At 43.5% G+C, this 22,655-nt stretch overlaps 1 protein-coding gene across 1 annotated transcript in view; it reads left to right on the top strand.

Annotated features, from left to right (window-relative positions):
- CTNNAL1 (catenin alpha like 1) overlaps nucleotides 1-22,655 on the top strand; it is a 55,332-nt gene that overhangs the window by 6,541 nt on the left and 26,136 nt on the right. Inside the window, exons 2-7 of the mRNA XM_079790074.1 lie at nucleotides 6,834-7,023; nucleotides 11,758-11,945; nucleotides 13,684-13,803; nucleotides 15,911-16,000; nucleotides 17,052-17,222; nucleotides 21,259-21,459. Of these exons, the coding sequence (XP_079646200.1) occupies nucleotides 6,834-7,023; nucleotides 11,758-11,945; nucleotides 13,684-13,803; nucleotides 15,911-16,000; nucleotides 17,052-17,222; nucleotides 21,259-21,459 (960 nt within the window). The remainder of the gene's footprint in view (nucleotides 1-6,833; nucleotides 7,024-11,757; nucleotides 11,946-13,683; nucleotides 13,804-15,910; nucleotides 16,001-17,051; nucleotides 17,223-21,258; nucleotides 21,460-22,655) is intronic.

Raw genomic sequence — 22,655 nt, forward strand, 5'->3', positions numbered from 1 at the left:
GGCTGGCTTTCTTATTTTTCAGGTCCCAGGGAATTAAGACTTTGTTCTTTTTTAAGTATTGGCTACTGCCTTTTTTTTTTTTCTTTTTTCTTCCTGGTCTTTGCTTTCTTGCCTCCCCACAAAATCAGTAAATAAACGAAGAAAATCGATTTCGCTCAAGAGATTATTGTTAATTACTCTAGGAAATAAAAATAACATCACAAACCTGAGATTCTAGAAGTGTAAACAGTATCATACCTAACAGTCACGAGGTGTTGTACTGTTTTACATTTACTAGTGTATTCCCCACAATGACCTGGTGAGATGGGTGCTCATAGTATTCCTGTTTTCACAGGTGAGAACACTGAGTCATAGAAAGGTTAGATGACTTGCCACATGGCAGAGCCAGAATTCAAACCCAGGCAAGGTGACACCAGAGATCGGGCTCTCGTGCAAGTTTATGCTTTGTTAGAGATGGGTCCTTCTTGACACTGTTGGTTAGAAGGTATCAAGTAAGCCCTAGTTCTTACTCTTTTATTCCACAGCAGCGTTCTTCATTGTATCAGATTCTCTTTCTTCCCCAGGGACCCCTTCTCTGCTCTCTTTACCGGCCAACCAGGCATTCTCTAGGTTAGTGTTAGGGCAGCTCCAGGTTGTGACTCCCAATATAAGATGCCTCCTCTTTTGCAGAACAGTAGCTCAAATATTTTCTGGTGCATTATATGATTTACAAGGCACTGTCATCAGCTGTCTTTCCTTGATCCTCAAGACAATCCTGGAGGAAAGAGCAAGTGTAGTGATTAAGAGTGTCGGCAACTTATTGTGACCTTGGGCAAATACTTATCCTCTTCAAATTTTAGGTTCTTTATCTGCAAAATGCGGGTGGTAAGAATATCTACCTCATAGAGATATAACCATTCAATGGATCAACACATGTAAAGCACATAAAATAGTGCTTGCTACTGTTGTGCTTAATGTTACAGGTTACCTGTTTTTATTTTTTTTGTACGATGAGGGAATTGAAGTTTGGCCTGAATTTTGTAAAACTGTGTGTTTAAATGTGTATATGTATATGTATAAAACAAGACTGAAAGAATTATGCCAAAATGCTCATGGGATAGTGGAATTATGAGTGATTTTTATTTATTTAGGCTTTTCTAATTTTTCCTTTTTTTTTTAAACAACATGAATAATTTTTGAACCTCCCTTTTTTAAAAGTTTGGTCATTATTCTAGAATATAAGTAGACCTCTTAGTAAGGAATTTTATAAATGGACTCGGCTCCTCTGTCAATTTTAAAGGCATGCCTACCTCTATTTGGACTGGAACATTTTCTATTCTGCTTGGAGTAAGAGGAAGACAGCCAGCCACACCTAATTATGCACCCGGGAGGATGCTTGTAGTGAAATCAAAGTGTGCGTTTCAGAACTGAACAATAGTTGATATTTTAGCCTAATTGCAGGATCTTTTCTTTATGATTGAAAGTTTAAAGCTTTATGTAAATGAAGGGTTTGACAAACTGAGTCTGTTCCCAGGTGGTTGTTTGGAATAATCAATGGTGATCAAGCCCTGGGTACTCCAGGTGGTCTGCAGAGTTTCCTGGTCTATCCGATGTGGAGAAAAACTAAGCTGGTGCTAAAGGATTCCTATTTGTCTCCTTGCTTCCCAGCAGCATGGCCCACAGTCACCTGCAAAATTCACCCATAGCAACTCCTCTTTGACATGATAACCTAATGGCTTTAGGTAATATTTTATTTTGAAGACAGTGTTCTGCCACCCTCAAAAAAAAAAAAAAAAAAAAAATATATATATATATATATATATATATATATATATATATATATATATATCAGGAAGATTGAAAACCTCCACCAAAGGAGAGTACTGGGTGGGCTTTGGTGTCAGGCAAACTTGGGTTCACATTCTGAACTAGGCCACTTTTAGCTGTGTGAGGCAATACTTCACTTCATTCAGCCTCAGTTTTCTTATCTTTAACTAGTAGCCCGTTTGCACGAAGATTCATGCAATAGACCTTCATTCACCTGGCTGCCTGCACCAGTTTTCTGCTGGCACCAGGGACCCAGGCCTTGGCTGTGGCCACCGCCTTCTGCCTTTTTCAGGGTCGGGGCTTGGCCCCGGGCGGTGGCCTTGGGCTCGGCAGCACCCAACATCCTTGCTAAGGATCGAAGGAGCCGACCCCCAGTGGTTTCCTGCCCACTGGTGCCCAAGGCCGGGAAAGCCTCCGCCCCAGGCTTTCCTGGCCTTGGGCTCGCCGCACCCAGCGTCCCTGCTACCGATCACAGGAGCCGACCCCCAGTGGTTTCCTGCGATCGGTGCAGGCTCCCCGCTGGTGCCCAAGGCCCGGAAAGCCTCGGCCCCTGGGACCCCCGGGAGCGGCGGGAGGGGAGGGATGGGCCCGGCCAAGCCCCCCCAGGTGGCCAATCGACACCCGGGACCCCCAGGAGGGGCGGGAGGGGCCGGCCACACCCCCCCAGGTGGCCGATCGCCCCCGGGACCCCCGGGAGGGGCGGGAGGGGCCGGGCCACGCCCCCCCTGGTGGCCGATCGCCCCAGGCACCCCCGGGAGCGGCGGCCTGGGCACGGCCACGCCCCCCCCGGGGTGCCGATGGGCCCGGCCACGCCCCCCGGGGTGCCGATCGCCCCAGGCACCCCCGGGAGCGGTTGAATGGGCCCGGCTACGCCCCCCCGGGGTGCCGATGGGCCCGGCCACGCCCCCACGGGGTGCCGATCGCCCCAGGCACCCCCGGGAGCGGTTGAATGGGCCGGCCACGCCCCCCGGGGTGCCGATGGGCCCGGCCACGCCCCCCGGGGTGCCGATCGCCCCATGCACCCCGGGGAGGGGCGGCATGGGCCCGGCCACGCCCCCCCCGGGGTGCCGATCGCCCCAGGCAACTCCCGGGAGCGGAGGCATGGGCATGGCCACTGGGCACCGCCATCTTGATCTTCTCAATAGCGATATGCCACCCGGAGTCCCGCCCCCAGCCTCCTGCCGGCCCAATCGTGGGCATAGCGGAGGTGCGGTCAATTTGCATGTTTCTCTATTATAAGGTAAGATAATGCCTGAGAATTAAATAAGAGAGCTAATTATAATATACCTTGAGTGCTTGCCATAAACTTGGTACTTTGTTAAACACAATATGTGGATCATTTCATTTAATCCTCGTATCAACATCATAAGGCAGATAAGGCATTATGGCTAAATCGTTAAGAGGCGAGGCTCTGGAGTCAGAATGTCTGGGGTCAGAATGTCTCCTTGATGTCCAATTTCTTTACTCTTCATGATGTCTAATTTCTTCATTTGTAAATACCTGCTTCATTGGGATTTTTTTGAAGCATTATAGGGTAGTATCAAGAGGGATTCCTCTCTGCAATGCAAGGATGGTTTAACAAATGCAAATCAATAAAGGTGATATACCACATTAACAGAACAAAAGGGAAAAAATCATATGATCATAGAAAGCATTTGACACAATTTAACATTTTTTCATGATGAAAATGCTCAACAAATTGGGTATAGCAGGACCATATCTCAATATAATAGTGAAAAGTTGAAAGATTTTCCTCTAAGATCAGGAATAAGACAAAGATGCCCATTCTCACTTCACCTATTCAGAATAGTATTAGAAGTCTTAGCTAGAACAATCAGGCAATAAAAATGAATAAAAGGCCCTAGCTGGTTTGGTTCAGTGGATAGAGCGTCAGCCCACAGACTGAAGAGTCCGGGGCTTGATTCTAGTCAAGGGTATGTACCTTGGTTGCAGGCTAGATCCCTGACCCTGGTTGGGACATGTGCAGGAGGCAATCAATCTTTGTGATGTGTCTCTCTCACAGTGATGTTTCTCTCTGTCTCTCCCCCTCCCTTCTAGTCTCTCTAAAATCAATGGGAAAATATACTCAGGTGAGGATTAACAGCAACAACAAAAAGAATAAAAGGCATTCTAATAGGAAAAGAAGAAGTAAAATTGTCTCTATTTGCAGGTGACATGAGCTTATATATAGAAAATCCTAAAGACTCCACCAAAATACTGTTAGAACTAATAAACAAATTCAACAAAATTGCAGGATAAAAAAAGTCAACATACAATCAACTATTAATAAAAATAAAATTTTGAAAATAGAAAATAAAGGTAGCCTGTCATCCCTTGCTTGAAGATTCTTCTTGGTTTCTAAGGTAATAGAAAGAAACTAGACTTTTGATAGTGAGCATGCAATATAGTATACAGATATCAAAGTATAATGTTGTATACCTGAAGTTTATATAATGTTATTAACCAATGTTACCTCAATAAATTTAATTTTTAAAAAGCAATATAAGAAATCAGTTGTTTTTATTTATTTCTTTTCCTTTTATTTTATTTTTATTTTAAAATTTTTTATTGTTGAAAGAAATCAGTTGTTTTTATATGCTAACAATAAAATCTCTGAAAAAGAAATAAAGAAAACCATTCTATTTAAAATAGCATCAAAGACAATAAAATACTTAAGAGTAGACTTAACCAAGGAAGTGAAAGAACTGTACATTGAAAACTCTAAAACTTTGATGTCTTCACGACAGGGCAACTGGCTCCCCTAAAGTGAATAATCTCAGAGCGGGAGTGAGACGGGAATTGGAGTATCATTATGACCTGTCCTCAAAAGTAGCATGTTGTCCTGCTTTATTCCAAGTGCAGCCCATGCTTAGGGAGAGAGGAATGAGGCTCCAGCTCTTGAAAGGTGAAATATCAAAGACTCTATGGACGCACATCAAAACCACTAGAGAGTCTATCACTTTCCTGCTTCTATCACACTTACAAGAAAATACAAACTCTACTCCAACTCGTAGCCTTCATAGCTGGTCTCTGCCTACCAGTTGGATATCAGTCTTATACTTGCCCTCTGGCCCACCGTTCCTTAACCACTCTGGCCTTACCTCATTCCTTAGGTGACCCCCTCTTTTTTAAAACAATGATTTCTTTTCCCTAGAATACTTTTTCCCTGATGTTGGCCAGCCTGGCTACTTGATGTCATTTACATTTCAGCTTAAATATCATTTTCTCATGAAGGAAGAGAAATTACTTTCAGCTACACATACTTTCTATCACATTTTCCTACTTTAATATTTGCATAGCATTTATATTTAAATTTTTTTGTTTACCTAGTTATGTGATTATTGTGTCCCCCGACATTAGAATGTAAGCTCCATGAAAGCATGGGCCTTTCTTGTTCATTGCTGTTTCATCATTGCTTGGAATTTTATTTGGCATATGATAGGTGTGCAACAAATATAGTTTATATAATTGAACTAGAGGCCTGGCGCACGAAATTTGTGCATGAGTACAGTCCCTAGGCCTGGCCTGTGATCAGGGCCATCTTCCCTGGCTGCCAGCAGGAGGCCCCACCCCCCGCCACTACCCACCCCTGGTTCCCCATTTGCCATCAGGTGATCAGAGCCTGCTGGCCAGATGGTCAGTGCACCTCATAGTGACTGATTGAGTGGTCATTGTGGTTGTTCTGCCGTTTGGTCGATTTGCATATTACTTTTTTATATATATAGATTATTGTTATTCTACTAGACAGTTAACCAGACAGAGGCAGGATTGTAATGGTCTTGTTTACTGATGCATCCTCAGGGCCTGGCATCTGGGAAGTATTTAAAATTTGAAAAACAGTATTATAGATGAGGACATTTAAAGAGATTAAATACATTTCCCTAGGTCATGTAGCTAGTCAGGACAGAGCCAAGGCTCACACCCAGGCCTTCCTGATTCTAAACTATTAATACCATAACATAGAACGTGCTTGGCGCATAATTATTGCCCAGACAGTGATTCCCTTCCTGTTCTCTTAATTCTCCATCTGGTCTTTGTTGATATATTTATAGAAATCACTTCAAAGTTATGTTCCATGGCCATCTACTATTTAGGATCTATATTTTATGTAACATTCTTTAAATATTTTTATATGTCAGCAAAGTTCACGTGCTAATTTTATAAGACATTTTGAAGATTTATCTTTGTTTCAACCAGCTTAACTTGTCACCTTTTGTATTTTATTTCAGGGCCTGGAACCAAGTGTTCAGACTCTTGGTATTTCATTTACTTTGAGCTACAACAAAACTTAGGGAAGCATAAGACATAGATTATAATGGTCGTTCTCAGTGTCTATTGAATTCAGTATACATGTATGGCACCATTTTGTGCAAGCTCTGAACTTGTGTGAGGCAGTAGAGTGGAATGCAAAGTTAAGATGCTGTCTCTAGTCCTGGCCGGGCAGCTCAGTTGGTTAGAGTGTCATCCTGATACAATCAAGGTTGTAGGTTCGATCCCTGGTCAAGGCACTTACAGGAATCAGCTAATGAATGCATGAATGGGTGGAGCAACAAATAGATCTCTCTCTCTCTTTTCCTCTCTCTCTCCTTCCTCTCCCTTTCCTCTCTCTTGAAAATCAGTAAATAATAATAAAAATGGTTTCTACTCATAGTAGCTCAAGTCATAGCAAAAGAAACTAGACCTAAAGTGCTTTGATTTTCTGTGAATTCTTTGAATGTAATGATCTAGCCTCTCTTATTTATCTCCTGTCTCGAAGATTTGTTGAAATACCTGGAGGGCTTCTGGAACTGCATGCCCCAGCTATCTGCCCTCTCATAAACTTGGAATTGTTATCAATGGGAGCATTGTCCTGAGGAGAGATGCAGGATGCTTCCTGGTTCCCTCTGGGTTGAAGCATTAAACTATGAATTTGGTCTGTTAGGTTATCCAGGATGCCAGGATTAATGTACTTGGCCTTTATGATATAGCTTTAAAAAAAAGTGATTGCAATAAAATTTAAACAAGTTGCTTTTGTCTTTTATTTTTAGATTACCACACTTATTAATCACAAAGATAATACCAAAAAGTCTGATAAAACTCTGCAAGCAATCCAGCGTGTAGGACAAGCTGTCAACTTGGCAGTTGGAAGATTTGTTAAAGTAGGGGAAGCTATAGCCAATGAAAACTGGGATTTGAAAGAAGAAATAACTATTGCCTGTATTGAAGCTAAACAAGCAGGTATGTGGATGTTGATATCGAAGTGTGTTGATACCAGTTGTACTGCTTTGGATACGATGGTAAATTATTATCTCATTTGAGTAAAGATGTGCACTATGATTTAGCCCAATGATTACAGGTGCCTGGGACATAGAAGGACAGGATTGCCGAAACCGGTTTGGCTCAGTGGGTAGAGCGTCAGCCTGTGGACTCAAGGGTCCCAGGTTCGATTCCGGTCAAGGGCATGTACCTTGGTTGCGGGCACATCCCCAGTAGGGGGTGTGCAAGAGGCAGCCGATCGATGTTTCTAACTCTCTATCCCTCTCTCTTCCTCTCTGTAAAAAATCAATAAAAATATATTTTAAAAAAAAAAAAAAAAAGAAGGACAGGATTAGCTTCTAGGTCTATAGAACTTCTCTTGGCTCAAGTCCTAGGTCTGAAAGTATCATTTATCCATTTATTCTTTTAATAAATATGTTTTATTATTATTATTTTTTATTTTTAGAGAGAGAGAAACATGGATATGAGAGTGAAACATTGCCCAGCTGCCTCCTGCATGCTCCCCACCGGGGATCGAGCCCACAACCCAGGCATGTGCCCTGACCTGGAATTGAATCAGCAACCTTTTGGTGCATGGGACAAGTCCCAACCAAGAGCCACACCAGCCAGAGCTCTTTTAGTGTCTACTGCATGCTGGCTATATGCCAGGCATTTTTCTAGGCCATAGGTATCTAGCCATGCACAGATTAGTCAAAAGTCTGCCTTCATGGAACTTGGATTCTGGTATAGTAAGGGAGACATACCTCTCTCTGTCCAGACCATAAACAAACGAATCAATATGTATATAAGGTCGATTAGTGATAGTTACCATGAAGAAAGTTACAAAGCACAGAAAGGGTTAGGAAACCAATGGAATTATATTTTAGAGAGAGTAGATGCCATTGACATTTTGGGCTGGATCAGTGGTGGGCAAACTCATTAGTCAACAGAGCCAAATATCAACAGTACAACGATTGAAATTTCTTTTGAGAGACAAATTTTTTAAACTTCTTCTAACGCCACTTCTTCAAAATAGACTCGCCCAGGCCGTGGTATTTTGTGGAAGAGCCACACTCAAGGGGCCAAAGAGCCACATGTGGTTTGTGAGCCACAGTTTGCCGACCACGGGGCTGGATAATTGTTTGTTGATAATCCTTTGTTGGGGGTAGTAACTCTCCATTGTCGACTGTTTAGCAGAATCCCTAGCTTCTACCTATTAGCTGCCAGTAGGTCCCCTCAGTCCCCATTGTGACAACCCAGAATGTCTCCAGACATCCTCAAATGTCCCCAGTTGAGATCTACTGAGATGGGGGGTGGGGGGTCAAGAAATCCCTCTAAGGAAGTAACATTGGAGCAGAGACTGCCCAGCTATGTGGATACCTGGGGAAAAAGAAAAATAAAACCAGGTCTGGCCTTCTAGGCAAAGGTAAGAACCTTGGGTTGTGTTGTAAGTGTAATAGGGGAGCTAGAAGAAGGTTTTGTGTAGGGTGGTGATCTGATGTCATTTATATTTTAAAAGGCTGACTGCTGGCTCCTGTTTGGAGAATGGGTTTTAGGCGGTAAGAGGTGAGAAATCAGAGAGACCAGTTGAGAGGCTGTTGCAGCGGTTCAGGTGATAGATGGTGGTGACTTAGACCAGGTGATAGCCTTTGAGGTGGTGAAAAGAGGTTGCATTTGGTTATATCGTCAAGGTGACACTGACAGGATTTTCTGACAGTTTAGTGGTGGGATGTGATGGGAAGAAGAGTCTAGGTGTGGAGTATGAACAGCTGGGTAAATGAGGGTGCTGTTTACTTCCACGGGCAACCCAGAGGGGGGAAGCGGGTGATTTGGAGAGTCGCCATGGGGGGGAGGGAGTCGGGGAGATAAGGCCAAGTAAACATGGAGAGGCCAACAGGTCAGCCATGGTTCTGTATGTTACATGACTGACTGCGGGTATTATTCCGCAGATGGTCATCGGAGGAATTTTGAGCCAGATGAAAGACTTGTTGTTTTGTGTTAGAAAACTTCTGGTAGTATGGAGGGAATGAACAAATGAGGGCCGAGAGAGTGGAGACTGAAGGCGGGGAAGGGTTTACAGTAAACCAGGCTGCAGCAAGGCAGGGTCCGGGCGATGTAAAGAGCATCAAGAATGCACCAAACACCCCCCGGCGCAGTTAATAGCTAGAAGGTTGTGGATTACAGGAAAGGGAGGTCCCTGGTGACTTGGATTTGTAGCCGTTCACGAGGTGGAGAATAGGTGCAACACTAGCTAGTTACACATAAGTTAGAGATGACAGCCATGAAGCTATAAGAAAGCTCTGTGGCTTTTTCAGGGAACTGATTTCTGAACAGTCTACACTTGGAAAGACTTCATAATGTTCAGGGAGCACTGAACCTTTTGGTGAGCAGGCCAAATGCGACCAACGCACGTACTTTAAGTTCAATGCCAGGGGTTTAGTCAGAAAGGTTAAATAATGCCATATGTGCAGGCTCATGTGTAATGTTTTCGGTGATTGAGAGCTACAGGGAAAAGTAACATTTTCCAGAGGTCCAGAGGAAACGTTTTCATCCTTTCAGCTCTTGCTGTTAGAACGCAAACTTACACTTTTTCTCCTGCCCCTTTTGGTGTGTATGAGGTTTAATGCTAAATGCTTTTCTCTGTATTTTTGGCTACATAAAACTTTGTAATAGTTCCCTATGGCTGTGTAACTAATTAACCCAAACTTAGCAACTTAAACTGCAAACGTTTATTACCTCACATCTTTTCCGAGGGCCAGGCACCGGGGAGTGGCTCACTGGCTGGCTCTGGGTCTGTGTCTCCTGGGGTTGCACTCACCGTATGGGCTGAGCCTGCAGTGATCTGAGGGTGGACTGCGCTGCAGGGCCTGCTGTCCAACTCCTTCTCAAGGCCGTTGGCAGGCTTCACGTCTTTCTTGACCATTGACCAGAGAGAGAACACCAAAACGGCTGGGGGGAGGAGGGAGAACACCAAAACGGCTGGGGGGAGGAGGGAGAACACCAAAATGGCTGCCTCGATGCCTAATAACTCAACGTTGGAAGTCACATACCATCAAACTGCCATACTAAACCTCGTATGACGTGGGAGGGACAAACTCAAGGATGTAAATCCCAGGAGGTGGGCATCACTGGGGGCTTGGCGATCACAGACTTCACCTATTAGCAGAGCTTCAGCGGTTGCCATGGTATTTCAGCATCCATATGAAGTGGCGTTCATTTGGGCTTTCCTGTGTCACTTCAAATTCCTGTTGTCTGACACTAAATTTATCCTCTCCCTTTCCATGCCCTTCTGATTTTAAGTAACTTAGGTTCGCAACCTTGAAGCTATTTTTATTTTTCACTCTCCTTTCCTTATCAACTGTTCAGGTACTAATTTTATATTTTATTTTATCAGTATCTCCCAAATCTTTTTTTTAAAATCCTCACCTGATGATTTGATTATTGATTTTAGAGATGAAGTGGGTGAGAGAGAGAAAAAAAAAATATTAATGTGAGAGAGAAACATTAATCATATGCCTCCTGTACACGCCCCGACCAGGGATCAAACGCAAAACCTAGGTATGTGCCCTGATCTAGAATCAAACTTGCAACCTTTTTGGTATGAGGGACAACACTCCAACCGACTGAGCCACCTGGCCAGGGCCAAATCATCCTATTTTTAATATTCCTATGGCTTCCATCCCAGTAAGATCCTTACTGTTTTACACCCACAATTGAAATAGTAGCCTGACTTTAAGTCTTTCCTTTCAGGTGTATTTTATATGTTTCCACTAGGCCTAACCTGGACTTTCATTATGCCACACTTTTACTCAGGATCCTGAGCACATAGGCTGGTACCTGGTGGGTGTATGTAACGTTATTGACAAAGAGTGAATTTGTGAGAAAATCAATCTATTATGCACTCAGGTTTATTTAGGATTTAAAAGACTACCTAGAACATTACAAGGTAATTAAGTTTTTTGGTTTTTTTTTTTAATACTCACCCAAGGATATGTTTTTATTGATTTTTAGACAGAGAGGAAGGGAGAAAGAAAGAGAAACATTGATTGGTTGCCTCCCATACGTGTCCCAGCCAGGGATTGAACCCACAACCTTTTGGTGTATGGGATGACACTCCAACCAACTGAGCCACCTGGCCAGGGCAAAAGTTAATTTTTCTAATCTTGTTAAAAGTAAGGTTTAGAAACAATTACACACTGGTTTCATTTTTGAGTAGAACAAATATTTGTATTGTTTTATAGATTGATCATTGCTATTAAACGTTAAAAGGTTTTTTAAAAAGAAAAAAATATATATAAAGTTTTTGATAGCAGCAGTGAAGAACTTTTTCTAGAGGGTTGGGAGTTCACTTGGCAGAATGGCTCCTGCTGGGTATCATAGGAAGTATCAATTCAAACAGCAAGCCTGAGTGAGGGTCGGCCGTGGACTGAATTCTCAGGAGGGATGCTCTCCTTTAGTTTTGCTGGCCAACAGGTGATCTCGCTATTGTTTCCTTTTGCTTATGGCTGATTCTTCTAGGCCCCCTTTTCACTGAGGGTGCCTCTCGCTGGGGCCCAAAGCCTTGTCTTCTCTCCACTGGGTGTCCACAAAAACTCAAGTGCCTTCAGGTTATGGAGATGGGCATTGTGATACCTTCAAGATAGGAGAAAAATCTGGATTTTAACTTCAGTGTGTTTAATTCCCAATTTGCCATTTCTTCCTTGCCTTTCTTGTTAGGAGAAACGATTGCAGCACTTACAGATGTAAGCACCCCGCATCACCCCGAATCTGGTGGCCAGATCACCATTTTTACAGACAAAACAGGAGTTATAAAGGCTGCGAGATTACTCCTTTCTTCAGTGACAAAAGTGTTGCTGCTGGCAGACCGAGTGGTCATTAAGCAGATAATAACATCGAGAAATAAGGTACTTGCCTTTCTGTTGTTTCTATACTGGGACTTTCAGGGTTGTTCACAAAGTTTGTTGTTGTTTTTAGGTTTAATTTAGCAATGCTTGTCCACTGAACACCATGACAATGTATATAGTGGAAACCTAGTTGATAAAAATACTGAATTTCTCAGTGCCCTTTTTTCCAGTTCAGAGAGTAACAATTTAGAAGCTTAAGAAAACAATCACCAGAAACCACAATTATCCACACGATAGAATTTTCCTGTGCAAAGTCCCTAAGTATTACTGAAAAATTACAAACCTTTGAGAATAGATTTAAACTCTTCCAGTGTCTCAGATAACAGTGTTCCTCGGTCATCCAGGAATCTGTGGGGGGGCGGGGGGGCGCGGAGGGGGGCACAATCACTTGTTTCCCTGGATAATGCACTAGGCAAGGAGGGCACTCAGCCAGGGACGGGATGGGCCCAATCGTGTTTAAGGGACAAAGCCACCTGACCAGTGTGGAGTGATTCAGAAGTGTAAGTTTAAAGAGAGGAAGAAATTGGAGAGGTGAATAGATCGGGCAGTGCTAGAGGAATGAAAACCACCTTCCCGTCTCTGAAAGACAGACGCTCTGCTCAGTGGCGGCAACCTGCCTTATCTGTGGAGTCACCGGCACTTCCTGAGCGGCCCGGGCAGATTAACTCGCCAAGCATCCATCATATCCTCATTAAAGAGAAGGAAACACAGGATATCTGTGTTTTCTTTACTTAGCTTGGTCGGACTAAAGCTAATCCAGCAGTGTTATTTTAGAGAAAAAGTATTTGAAACACTGTTTCACATCTATTTACTTTCCTTTTTATTTTTATTATTTTTAAATTTTTTAAATTATTTTTTTAATCCTCACCCGAGGATATATTTTTCACTGATGTTCAGAGAGTACTAGGGAGGGAGAAGGGGGAAAGACACACACACACACACACACACACACACACGTGCTAGTACATCAACCGGTTGCCTCCAGAATTCACCCCGTCAGGGACTGGGGCCGGGGATCAAGCCTGCAACTGAGGCATGCGCCCCTGACCTGGAATCCAGCCCACGACACTTTGGTCCGCAGCCTGACACTCTAACCACTGAGCCAAAGCAGCCAGGCTGTTTACTTTATTTCTAATGTCAAGAATATGCATGACAATTTCTGTTGCCTCTACTACAGGTTCATGCTCTCTGTTCACCCCCGGCTGCCCAAAGCTTCTTGGCAATGAATTCATTTAACACAGGCAGTTCCTGACTGATCCACCCTGTTTCCTGCTCCTGAAGTCCCCACGCCTCCCTCTCCACTCCTCACTCAGCAGATTCCTTCCTTCCCCTGTCCTGAGAAAAAGGGTGTTCCCACGCCTGGTTGACTAACCTTAAAACATGTACCTTCTCTTAGCCTCACCCCCTCCGGGTCCTCGGAAGATGGGATTACCATAGTCCTACCGGTCCTCACCTTCTCCAGCGTTCTCTACATACACGATTTCTTCTCTTGGATATTCTCTTGAATATTCTCTTGCATATTAGTCCTTTCCTTTATGCTTTTTCCTTTTGATTTTCAAGTGAGCCCAAGTCTTCCCATCCTAAAAACAACTTGTCCCCTCGATAATTCTCACCTTTGGTTCTCTGAGCCCCGCTGTCCCCTCAAATTTAAATTTCTCTTTCCCTCTCTCTCCTCAGTCCTGACCTCTTAGTCTCTGTCATGTCTACACCTGAGAATAAAATATTCTCTGGTTTGCAGGTTCTTGCAACTATGGAAAGACTGGAGAAAGTGAATAGCTTTCAAGAGTTTGTCCAGATATTCAGTCAATTTGGAAATGAAATGGTGGAGTTTGCACATCTAACTGGAGATAGACAAAATGTATGTATTTACCACATGTTAAAGTTTTCAAGTACATGCACACTTTTCTGGTGCACAAATAACAGTTATTTGTTCCATCTCACACACTGGGGAAGGTCAGACTTGCCTTCAAGGCCCAACTCAAGTACTTCCTCTTTTGTGAAACTTTCCATTTCACTTTTCGATCAGAGCTCATTATTTATTTGCATTGGCTATGTGTTAGGTACTTAATATCCGTGATCTCATTTAATTCTCAAAACATCCCTATGAAGTAGGTATTGTTATCGTGAACGTGAGGAAACTGAATCTGAGAAGATAATGAACTTTCCCATGGTCACTCTTCTAGCAGATTGGGCTCAGTTATGTCTGATTCTAAAACCCATAGTTTTCAAATGAAACCGTAATAGAAGTTCTTTATAGGTCTGTCCCCCAGTTCAGACTGCACGCTCTGAAGTTTAGGAAGGTGGAAGACCCTATTATATTTAGGACTGACGTTTCCTTGTGAGGTTATTTGTGCATGAGTGTACCTTGTAAACAGGTTGAATATGTAGTAATTGACCTTTGCTTGGGGTGCTTTGGTGTAGCCCCACAGGAGGTGGTCTGGGGCGTGAACTTTCAGGCTGTGGCTGGAGTTGGGAGGTGGGTATTGGCCTGGGAAGTGCCAGACCAGTTGGTGATGCTTCCCTTGGTGCTTCTTGGGCCACCTGGGATTTATGGAGGCCTCTGTTTCGTCCTGTGGACCAGCGCTCTGAGATTGAGAGGCCATCTTTGCCCATCACTGGCCATCACCATCCACTGTATGATATGGTGTGTGGCTTACAAGTGTCTTGTGTGACACACGTACTTGATGCATTGTCAGCTAGGCCCACAGGTTGTTTTGCAAGAAGTCCTGTTCAACATGTTAAAGACAAAGGGGAAATTTTAGAAGTGACCTCAACTTTTATTTTTTATACTCATGATGGATGATATTCACAGGTAGGACACTGTCCTTTGGGATGTGATCTTGTGACGTAAATTAACGTTTGGTTCAAAGAAAGCTATATTGGGATACAAGTGAATGAGTGATATTATAGGCATAACTTTGAATCTACTATAATAATTTACTAAAACAAATAAAAGGCAAATGATTCTCAAACTTTGAGTCTTTGTTTTTTGTAAGAAAGGGCTTGTCCCTCAACTCAGAAAAGAAGAAAGACCGACTAATGTGGCGGGTGGAAATTTTATGTAATTTAAATGTCAGTGTCCACAAGTAACAATTTATTGGCGCACAGCCATGCTAATTTGTTTAGGTATTATCTGGGACAGTGTTCACACTACAGTGATAGAATTTTAAGTCATTGTGACAGAGACCGCCCTATGGTTCAGGAAACCTAAAAGCTTATTATCTGGCCTTTTATTGAAAATATATGCTGACCTTGAATTAGATGGTCATAACCAAATCATTCTAGATTGGATAAGTAATATTCGATACTTCTGTGATAAGCACACATTCCATCAAGGGCTCTATGCAGAGAAATCAAAAGAAAAAAAAATTCAAAATACAGTTTTTGCCTCAGAGTTCATAATCTAGTTGGGGAAGATTGTATATCTACGAAACAGCCTAAGAACATTTCAGAGCAGCAGGTTGGTTAAGTGTAGGACAAACCAACCTCATAATGAGATGAATTAGTACTTCGATGGGATTAATCAGACATGGTCCCTGGAAAGAGTTGGCTTCTAAGTATCTATTTTGAAGGAAATGATAGCCCATGGGTGCTCAATAAATAAGCCACTTTTATTTAAGTAAAGCACGGGGTGATCGTTTCTGGTTAGGAGTGAGGTGTGTCCACGAGGGCACAAGAACGCCAGGCATGGCAGGCCACCAGAAAGTGAGCACGTGGCAGTACCTCCCTGGGGCTCAGCCCTGTCCTTACGAAGGGCAGCTGTTTTATTCCCCTCTGTTCTGTGCATGTCGTCAGATTGAAGAGGGGACACTTTATGAAACTTCATTCTAGTTTTTTTCACGTTGTCACTTTTTTAACCATGTCACTTCACTGTTGAGTATTGTCATTATTGAGTAAATGATTTTTCAAGAAAGTGGATTGTCCGCATGACCCTAGCATGCTCAGTGATTTCATTCTCTTTTTAGGATCTGAAAGATGAAAAGAAAAAGGCAAAAATGGCAGCAGCGAGGGCAGTTCTTGAAAAGTGTACAATGATGCTTCTCACAGCTTCAAAGGTAAGAACACTTTTTGTTTCACTGTATTGCAGATTAATTAGAGAACCTGATTGAGTGCATCTAATTTATATATTGTACATTTTAAAAATGATCAAAATGATAAATTGGAATATAGGCTCTCATAGTTGAATCTCAGTTATTCTTTGGCAAGAATGCTAACTCTCTTCCCCGGTTCCAAACAGCAGTTAATCTACGAGTCAGCTTTGCTTGAGCAGCTAAGCAGAAGGTGCTGTATTAGGTGCTGGGAATGGAGGCCTGTCCCACATGGCCACTGCCTGCAGGGTTTTGCCAGTCTCGTTGGGGAGCCAGCACACCTATCTCTAGCGCAAGCTAGGCAAGTTAGAATCTGTTAAGTAACTGGAGTATTAAGTCAGCCCTTAGTTTGTTTATTCTGGAAATTCATATCTCTAATTCCTTATCCTACTTTAAACACAATTGTCAATCAAGAGCTTGTAATTCCAAACTGCAGTTGGCCAGCAAATTGGTACAATTCAAGAATGAACTAGTCAACATCTCATTAGCAGTGTGTTTAGAATTGCCTTTTTCTGCTCAGAAATATTTATTCTGCTGGGATCAGTAAAGCCACAAAAACAGATTTATCTGGAGCCTAGATGGAAGCCTCTGTTAGTATCTGGCCCTTGAGTAGTTTTGCATTTACATCATTTTTTGAAAAGGCAAACATACATCCACAGTCATATCTCACCTGTTCATTTTTCCTCATTGTTTTTCAGCTCTTACACACATAAGACAACATTTAAAAATATTTTTAATCATGATAAAGATATAGATAGGGTTTTTCTCAAAAATTTTAAGTAAACTGATTATTGAAGTGTAAAGATGTAGTTTTGCACTCTGCCTTTTTCACTTAACCTTGCTATCGCTTTTTACTCATCCTGCTTCCACTTTTAGTGAGGAGAAGCAGCTGGGTGAGCCAGGGACCCGGGAGATTTTGGTAAAGAACCATTTTTATTAGCATGACATGTTCTCTGTAAGATTTTGTGTGTTAGGATTTGGATCAAATCTTAAAATAAAAGCTTCACTTGTTTTGAAGACGTGTCTCAGGCATCCCAACTGTGAATCGGCCCATAAAAACAAAGAAGGGGTATTCGACCGAATGAAAGTGGCACTGGATAAGGTCATTGAAATTGTGACTGACTGCAAGCCCAATGGAGAGACTGACGTTGCAGCCGTCAGTATTTTTACCGGAATTAAAGAATTCAAGGTAAGAATTAAGAGAATATATTTTGATTTTTTTTTCTTTCAATTTTAAAGGAGCATCGCTCTATGGAATATCTTTATTTTTGTGTAATATTTTAGAATAGATGCTTCACAAAAGCAGATATTTCTCTTTTGAAAATGCCAGGAGGTACAAACTTAATAACCAGTAGCACTTGGCTTAGTGTGGAATGTACAGAGAACACTGGTCTTGGGTTATCGCAGCTACTCTGGCCCTGGTTAGCTGTATGGTTTGGCAGTAGCCTCCTGTCATCTGTTGAGGAGTGTGTCCCTAACCAAGACTTTGGAGCAGTGCTACACCATCCACGGATGGTGGCAGACAGCAAATAATTTCTGCTGGGATTTCTGCTCTTCCCTGGGATATAGGACTTATAATTTGAGATAGTAGTAGTAGTAATAGTATTTATGATAACTAAAATTTTAAAATTAACCATAATACATGCTAACATTTGTGGAGCACTTACTGTGTGCCAGCCCTGTTCTGAGTTCTTTAAATGTATGTGTATGTCTAATTCTCACAAGAACTATTGTTCTTATCCCCATAGACCCGGGGTGGGGAACGTCTGGCCCGTGGGCCATATCAGGCCCACGAAATCTTTTGGTCTGGCCAAGGCATTAGGGGTGAGTTAATTAAATGTGTGACCAAATATAGCAGGCTCATTGTTAAGTTGATCATTTTGTATGGCCCACGAATGATGTTATAAATACCCAAATGGCCCTTGGCAGGAAGAAGGTTCCCCACCCCGACATAGACTGTTGGGGAGACTGAGAAATGGATTAAGTATACTTGCCAGCTAGGAAGTGCCAGGGTTGGGATCTGAAACTAGCAAGTCTGACTCAGGAATCCCATCATTTTAGGGCAGAACTTCTCATCAGAAGTCAGAGAGATGGTGAAGCTGCTCTTTGGCTCAGAGCCGTGTCTGAGGCAGGGGGGGCCCTAGGAAATCATCTAGCACAAGCCCTTATTCCGCAGATAGGAAATTAACTGATTTGCCTACGGGTTGCCACCTCTCTGATCAGCAGGGCTGTGACAGGACAGGGATGGCATGGTTTTCATCTGACTGCACTTTCACTTTTCAGGTTGATTGTTCTACGATTTAGTTGTGTTTCCACTTTGGTTCTGGGAGGAGGTGAGTGTAACTCCCACCTTCTCCACTGCCATCCTGGATCGTCCACTTTGAGTTTTAATTGTGTGAAGGTCTAAGTGGAACATGGGGTGAAAGGTCCTTTATTTTTAGGGGCTGTGCTCTTAATAAATATTATTTAATCTCTAACACCCTTTTAGGTGAATATTATTACACCCATATTTTTTATGTAATATTTTAAAAATTGATTTGAGAGAGAGAGAGAAAAAGAGAGGAAGGGAGGGAGGGAAAGAGAGAAAGGAGTGGGGGAAGAGAGAGAGAAACATTGATTTGTTGTTCCACTGATTTATACATTCATTGGTTGCTTCTTGTATGTGCCCTGACCAGGTGTCAAACCCGAAACCTTGGCTTATCGGGATGGTACTCTAACTAACTGAGCTACCTGGCCAGGGCCTATTATTTCCACATTGTTTTAGGAGAAAAGCTAGTAAGTGGTGGAGTCCTTTTTTAAAAGCAGAACTCTCTATTCCCGAAGTCCATGACCTTCCAGCTTATACCTCTGGTTTGTTTGTATGCTGCCAGTCCTGCCATCAATCCCTTCCCGAGGGGAAAGAAGCTACAAGGAAGGACCATTCTCTTAGAGTTTTTAAAAGGGATCATATTATTCTAAACCCCTCTTTTTATTCAGGCCGAGGAGGAGGTGTCTTGTCAAAGGTCAGAGGATAATGAAGGAAACAAGTAGGGTTGGAGCCAGGCCTTTTGCCCCTTGACACTGCGTTTCTGCCGGGCTCACTGGGGCGGGCAGTGCTGTACCTGTGGCCACTGAGCCTGCGCCCGCGCTGACCCTCTCACCGCAGGCATCGGAGGGCAGAGCTGCTATGAATAGACTCAGTCTGGCTACCAGTGGCTATCTTTTTGGCATCTTACCTATTTTCAGATGGAGAGTATGACCTGTAGAGGGAATATTTTTACTGCATTTGGTACTGTGAATATATGGACACATCTTCTGAAACCATAAAAATGAATGGCCTTCAACAAAATATCTTTACCAAGTTACTGTTTAAAAACGCATCTTAATAAAAAGAAAAGAAGGGGGTAGGAAAGAAGGGGATCCTAATATGTGGTGACAGGAGAAGATTTGACTTTGGGTGGTGGGCACACAGTGCAATATACAGATCTTGTAACATAGGAACCCACACCTGAAACCTATATGTTCATGTTGGCCAATGTCACCCCAATAAATTGAATAAAAAACAAATAAAACCCACACCTATATTCTCTCTAAGGGGAAAATAAAAAACCTTAACATAAATGCTGTGGTCAACATGGCTGATTTTTATGAAATTCTCAAATTCTCAGATCCTCATTGTCAATTCCATACCTCACTTTTATCCATGCTCTTTCCGACCTTTAAAAAAAACAACCCTGGCCCTGCCAATGTGGTTCTGTGGTTGAGCACTGACTCATGAACCAGGGGTCACAGTTCAATTCCTGGTTGAGGCATGTGCCCAGATTTCGGGTTCAATCCCCAGTAGGAAGTGTGCAGGAGGCAGTCAGTGATTCTCTCGTCACTGATGTTTCTCTCTCCCTCTCCCTTTCTCTCTCTCTCAAAAATATCAATAAAAACATATTTTTAAAACAATCCTGTCAGCCGAAACCGGTTTGGCTCAATGGATAGAGCGTCAGTCTGCGGACTGAAAGGTCCCAGGTTCGATTCCGGTCAAGGGCATGTACATTGGCTGCGGGCACATCCCTGGTAGGGGGTGTGCAGGAGGCAGCTGGTCGATGATTCTCTCTCATCGATGTTTCTAGCTTTCTATCCCTCTCCCTTCCTCTCTGTAAAAAATCAATAAAATATATTAAAAAAAAACACACAAAAAAACAAAAACAATCCTGTGCACATATGATGGAGGGATACTGGAGGAGTAGGGGCAGCAGGCAGTTCCCTATGGCTCTGGATCCTCCTGAATCTTAATATTGTAAAGATTAACTTGAAATAGTATGAGTGAAAGGACTTGAACGTGCTAAACAGATGTAGCCGTTTTTCCTCAGCACCTTCACTGTGACACAGCCTGGATCATCACCGCTTGCTGCCTCCTGGCCCCCGTTGTTTCTGTGATATGTTTCATGAGCTAGAGGTGACGTGAGGTTGAGGTGGCGTAGCGTATCTTAGAAAACCGACAGGGAGGAAGGCTGTCCAGGGACATTGTCACACAGTGAAGGAACTCGAAGCACCAGGTGGTGAAGTGAGCGTGGGGGTGAGAGAGACTGTTAGAGAGGTATATAAAGGCAGGACCCTGAGGATTTTTTGTTTTACCATAGAGGTTTGGACTTGATTTTATAGGTGGTGAGGAGCCAATTAGAGAGGGGTGGCAATATCAGAAGCTTCACCCTTTCAGAAAGATTATCCAGGCCCCCTGGCCGAGGATACTGGTCAGGGAGGTGCTGTTAGGGACATAAGACAAAATGGTCGAGTTTTGCTGAATTAATTAAGGAAAAATTGAATCCTTTCCCATACCCTCTACCCTCCACACCCTTCCCCTGGGCTCAGTACATTTTTCTTTTTTGGGTGTAGCATTTTCTAGGACTTTGCCTCAGCGTTTTCTCAGATGCAGATCCTTTACGTGGAGGCAGGTTCATGTTTTCTACCGGTTGCTACATGCTAATGCTCTTCCTGTCTTCACTGACCTCACAGGAATGTTGTGTTAACAGCTATGGGAGCGAGGCTCTGCCTGGCCATGGGGGTTGGGGGGCTCCCGAGCCCTGTGTCCTCCCGGGTTAGTGGAGAATGTAGTCATCACTAGAGGTTGCATTCCCCCTGAGCCCCCAGATCAGGCAAGAAATTGCTCGTGCCTCCCTGGGCACTGCTAGAAACCACAGTCCCTTTTACTTAGGTGGGAACATTGACTCGTGGATGCACGTTGTTTTTGTTCTCAGATGAATATAGAAGCTCTTCGGGAGAACCTTTATTTTCAGTCAAAGGAGAATCTCTCCGCGACGTTGGAAGCCGTGTTGGAGCGCACGGAGGACTTCACCGATTCCGCCTACACCAGCCACGAGCACAGGGAGCGCATCCTGGACCTGTCGGCCCACGCGAGGGCGGAGCTCCAGCAGTTAGCCTCCGTGTGGATGCAAGCCGTAAGAACCTGCTTTCTTAGAAGTAACTTTTGTCTGGTAGCTCTCCCCTAAAGTTGTGAGAGATGGGGACGCTAACCACATCACCAGGAATGTGGATGTGGTCCAGAGGGAGACAAGGGCGTCTCCCTCCTCGTCTCCCTCCTGCTTGGCCAGAGCACGCTTACCATCACCGCAGCACTCACAGGACCTGACATCCCCAGCCTGTTTCCCATCCTGGCCAGTCTGGACTCTGTGCCACCGTCACCATCACAGTTCCCCCTGTTGTCTCTGCTCCTCCACCAAACTCACCTGGGGAACATTCCTCCCCAGAATGCTGCTTCAGAGTGAGGAGCAGAGGAGACCCCACCTTTAGGGTCTTGGGACCTGAGTCTTACTTGAGGCGCTCAGATGTGCACAGCTCTTCCCTCTGAGGACAGCTGGTTTGCAGACACACTGATTTAGGAAGCTTATTGAGGTCTAGCTGCAGTGAAGACAGGGTAGATCCAGCTGGCCGGTGGAAGATTTCTCACCCTCGCACAGATTCCCAGTCTGTGGGCAGACTCTTAAAGAGCCTTCCTAGGCTAGTGGTCTACGTAAAACATGGGCAGCTCTCAGGGCAGGAGAGTAAAGGCTGGCAGAGGTGGGACAGCCCAGGGAGCAGGTGCCTTATAGAGGGTGGGTTACAACAGAGAGAGACAAGCCTGAGATGACACTGGCACCTTTATTCTTAGACCTCGGTATTTAGCGTGGTTTTCAACATACAGCATGGAGGGAACAAATCTGGAACATACAGCATGGAGGGAACAAATCTGGACGTCTTAAAGGAAAGCTTTGGCAGTAAAGATGAAGAGGAAGGGTGAAGGTGGCTGGGAATGTCTGAACAGAGCAGAGCTTACTTCCTTTAATACATTCATTTGTGAATAAAGATTTCTCTCATATTTTCTTGGCATCACAGCATGGCAAATGCTCACATTAGCAGGAAAACTTAACCTCGGGTAGAGTAGTGTCAGGGATGAAAGCAGTATTTTCTGTCTAGTTTGAATGATCTGTGCGATATCTAATCTGAAGTATAGATTGCTTTGTGTTAAATATGTAAGCCCAACATTCAGGGGAAAACGTTTCTGTGAGGAAATGCTGTCTGTGTTGGGAATCTTATTCTATTAGTACTTAGATTTGCAAGTAGCACCCTTCAGATATTTTACAAGCACTGGCATCTC

Source organism: Cnephaeus nilssonii, assembly GCF_951640355.1.
Source record: "Cnephaeus nilssonii genome assembly, chromosome: 14".
In the NCBI taxonomy this organism is placed as follows: Eukaryota; Metazoa; Chordata; class Mammalia; order Chiroptera; family Vespertilionidae; genus Cnephaeus; species Cnephaeus nilssonii.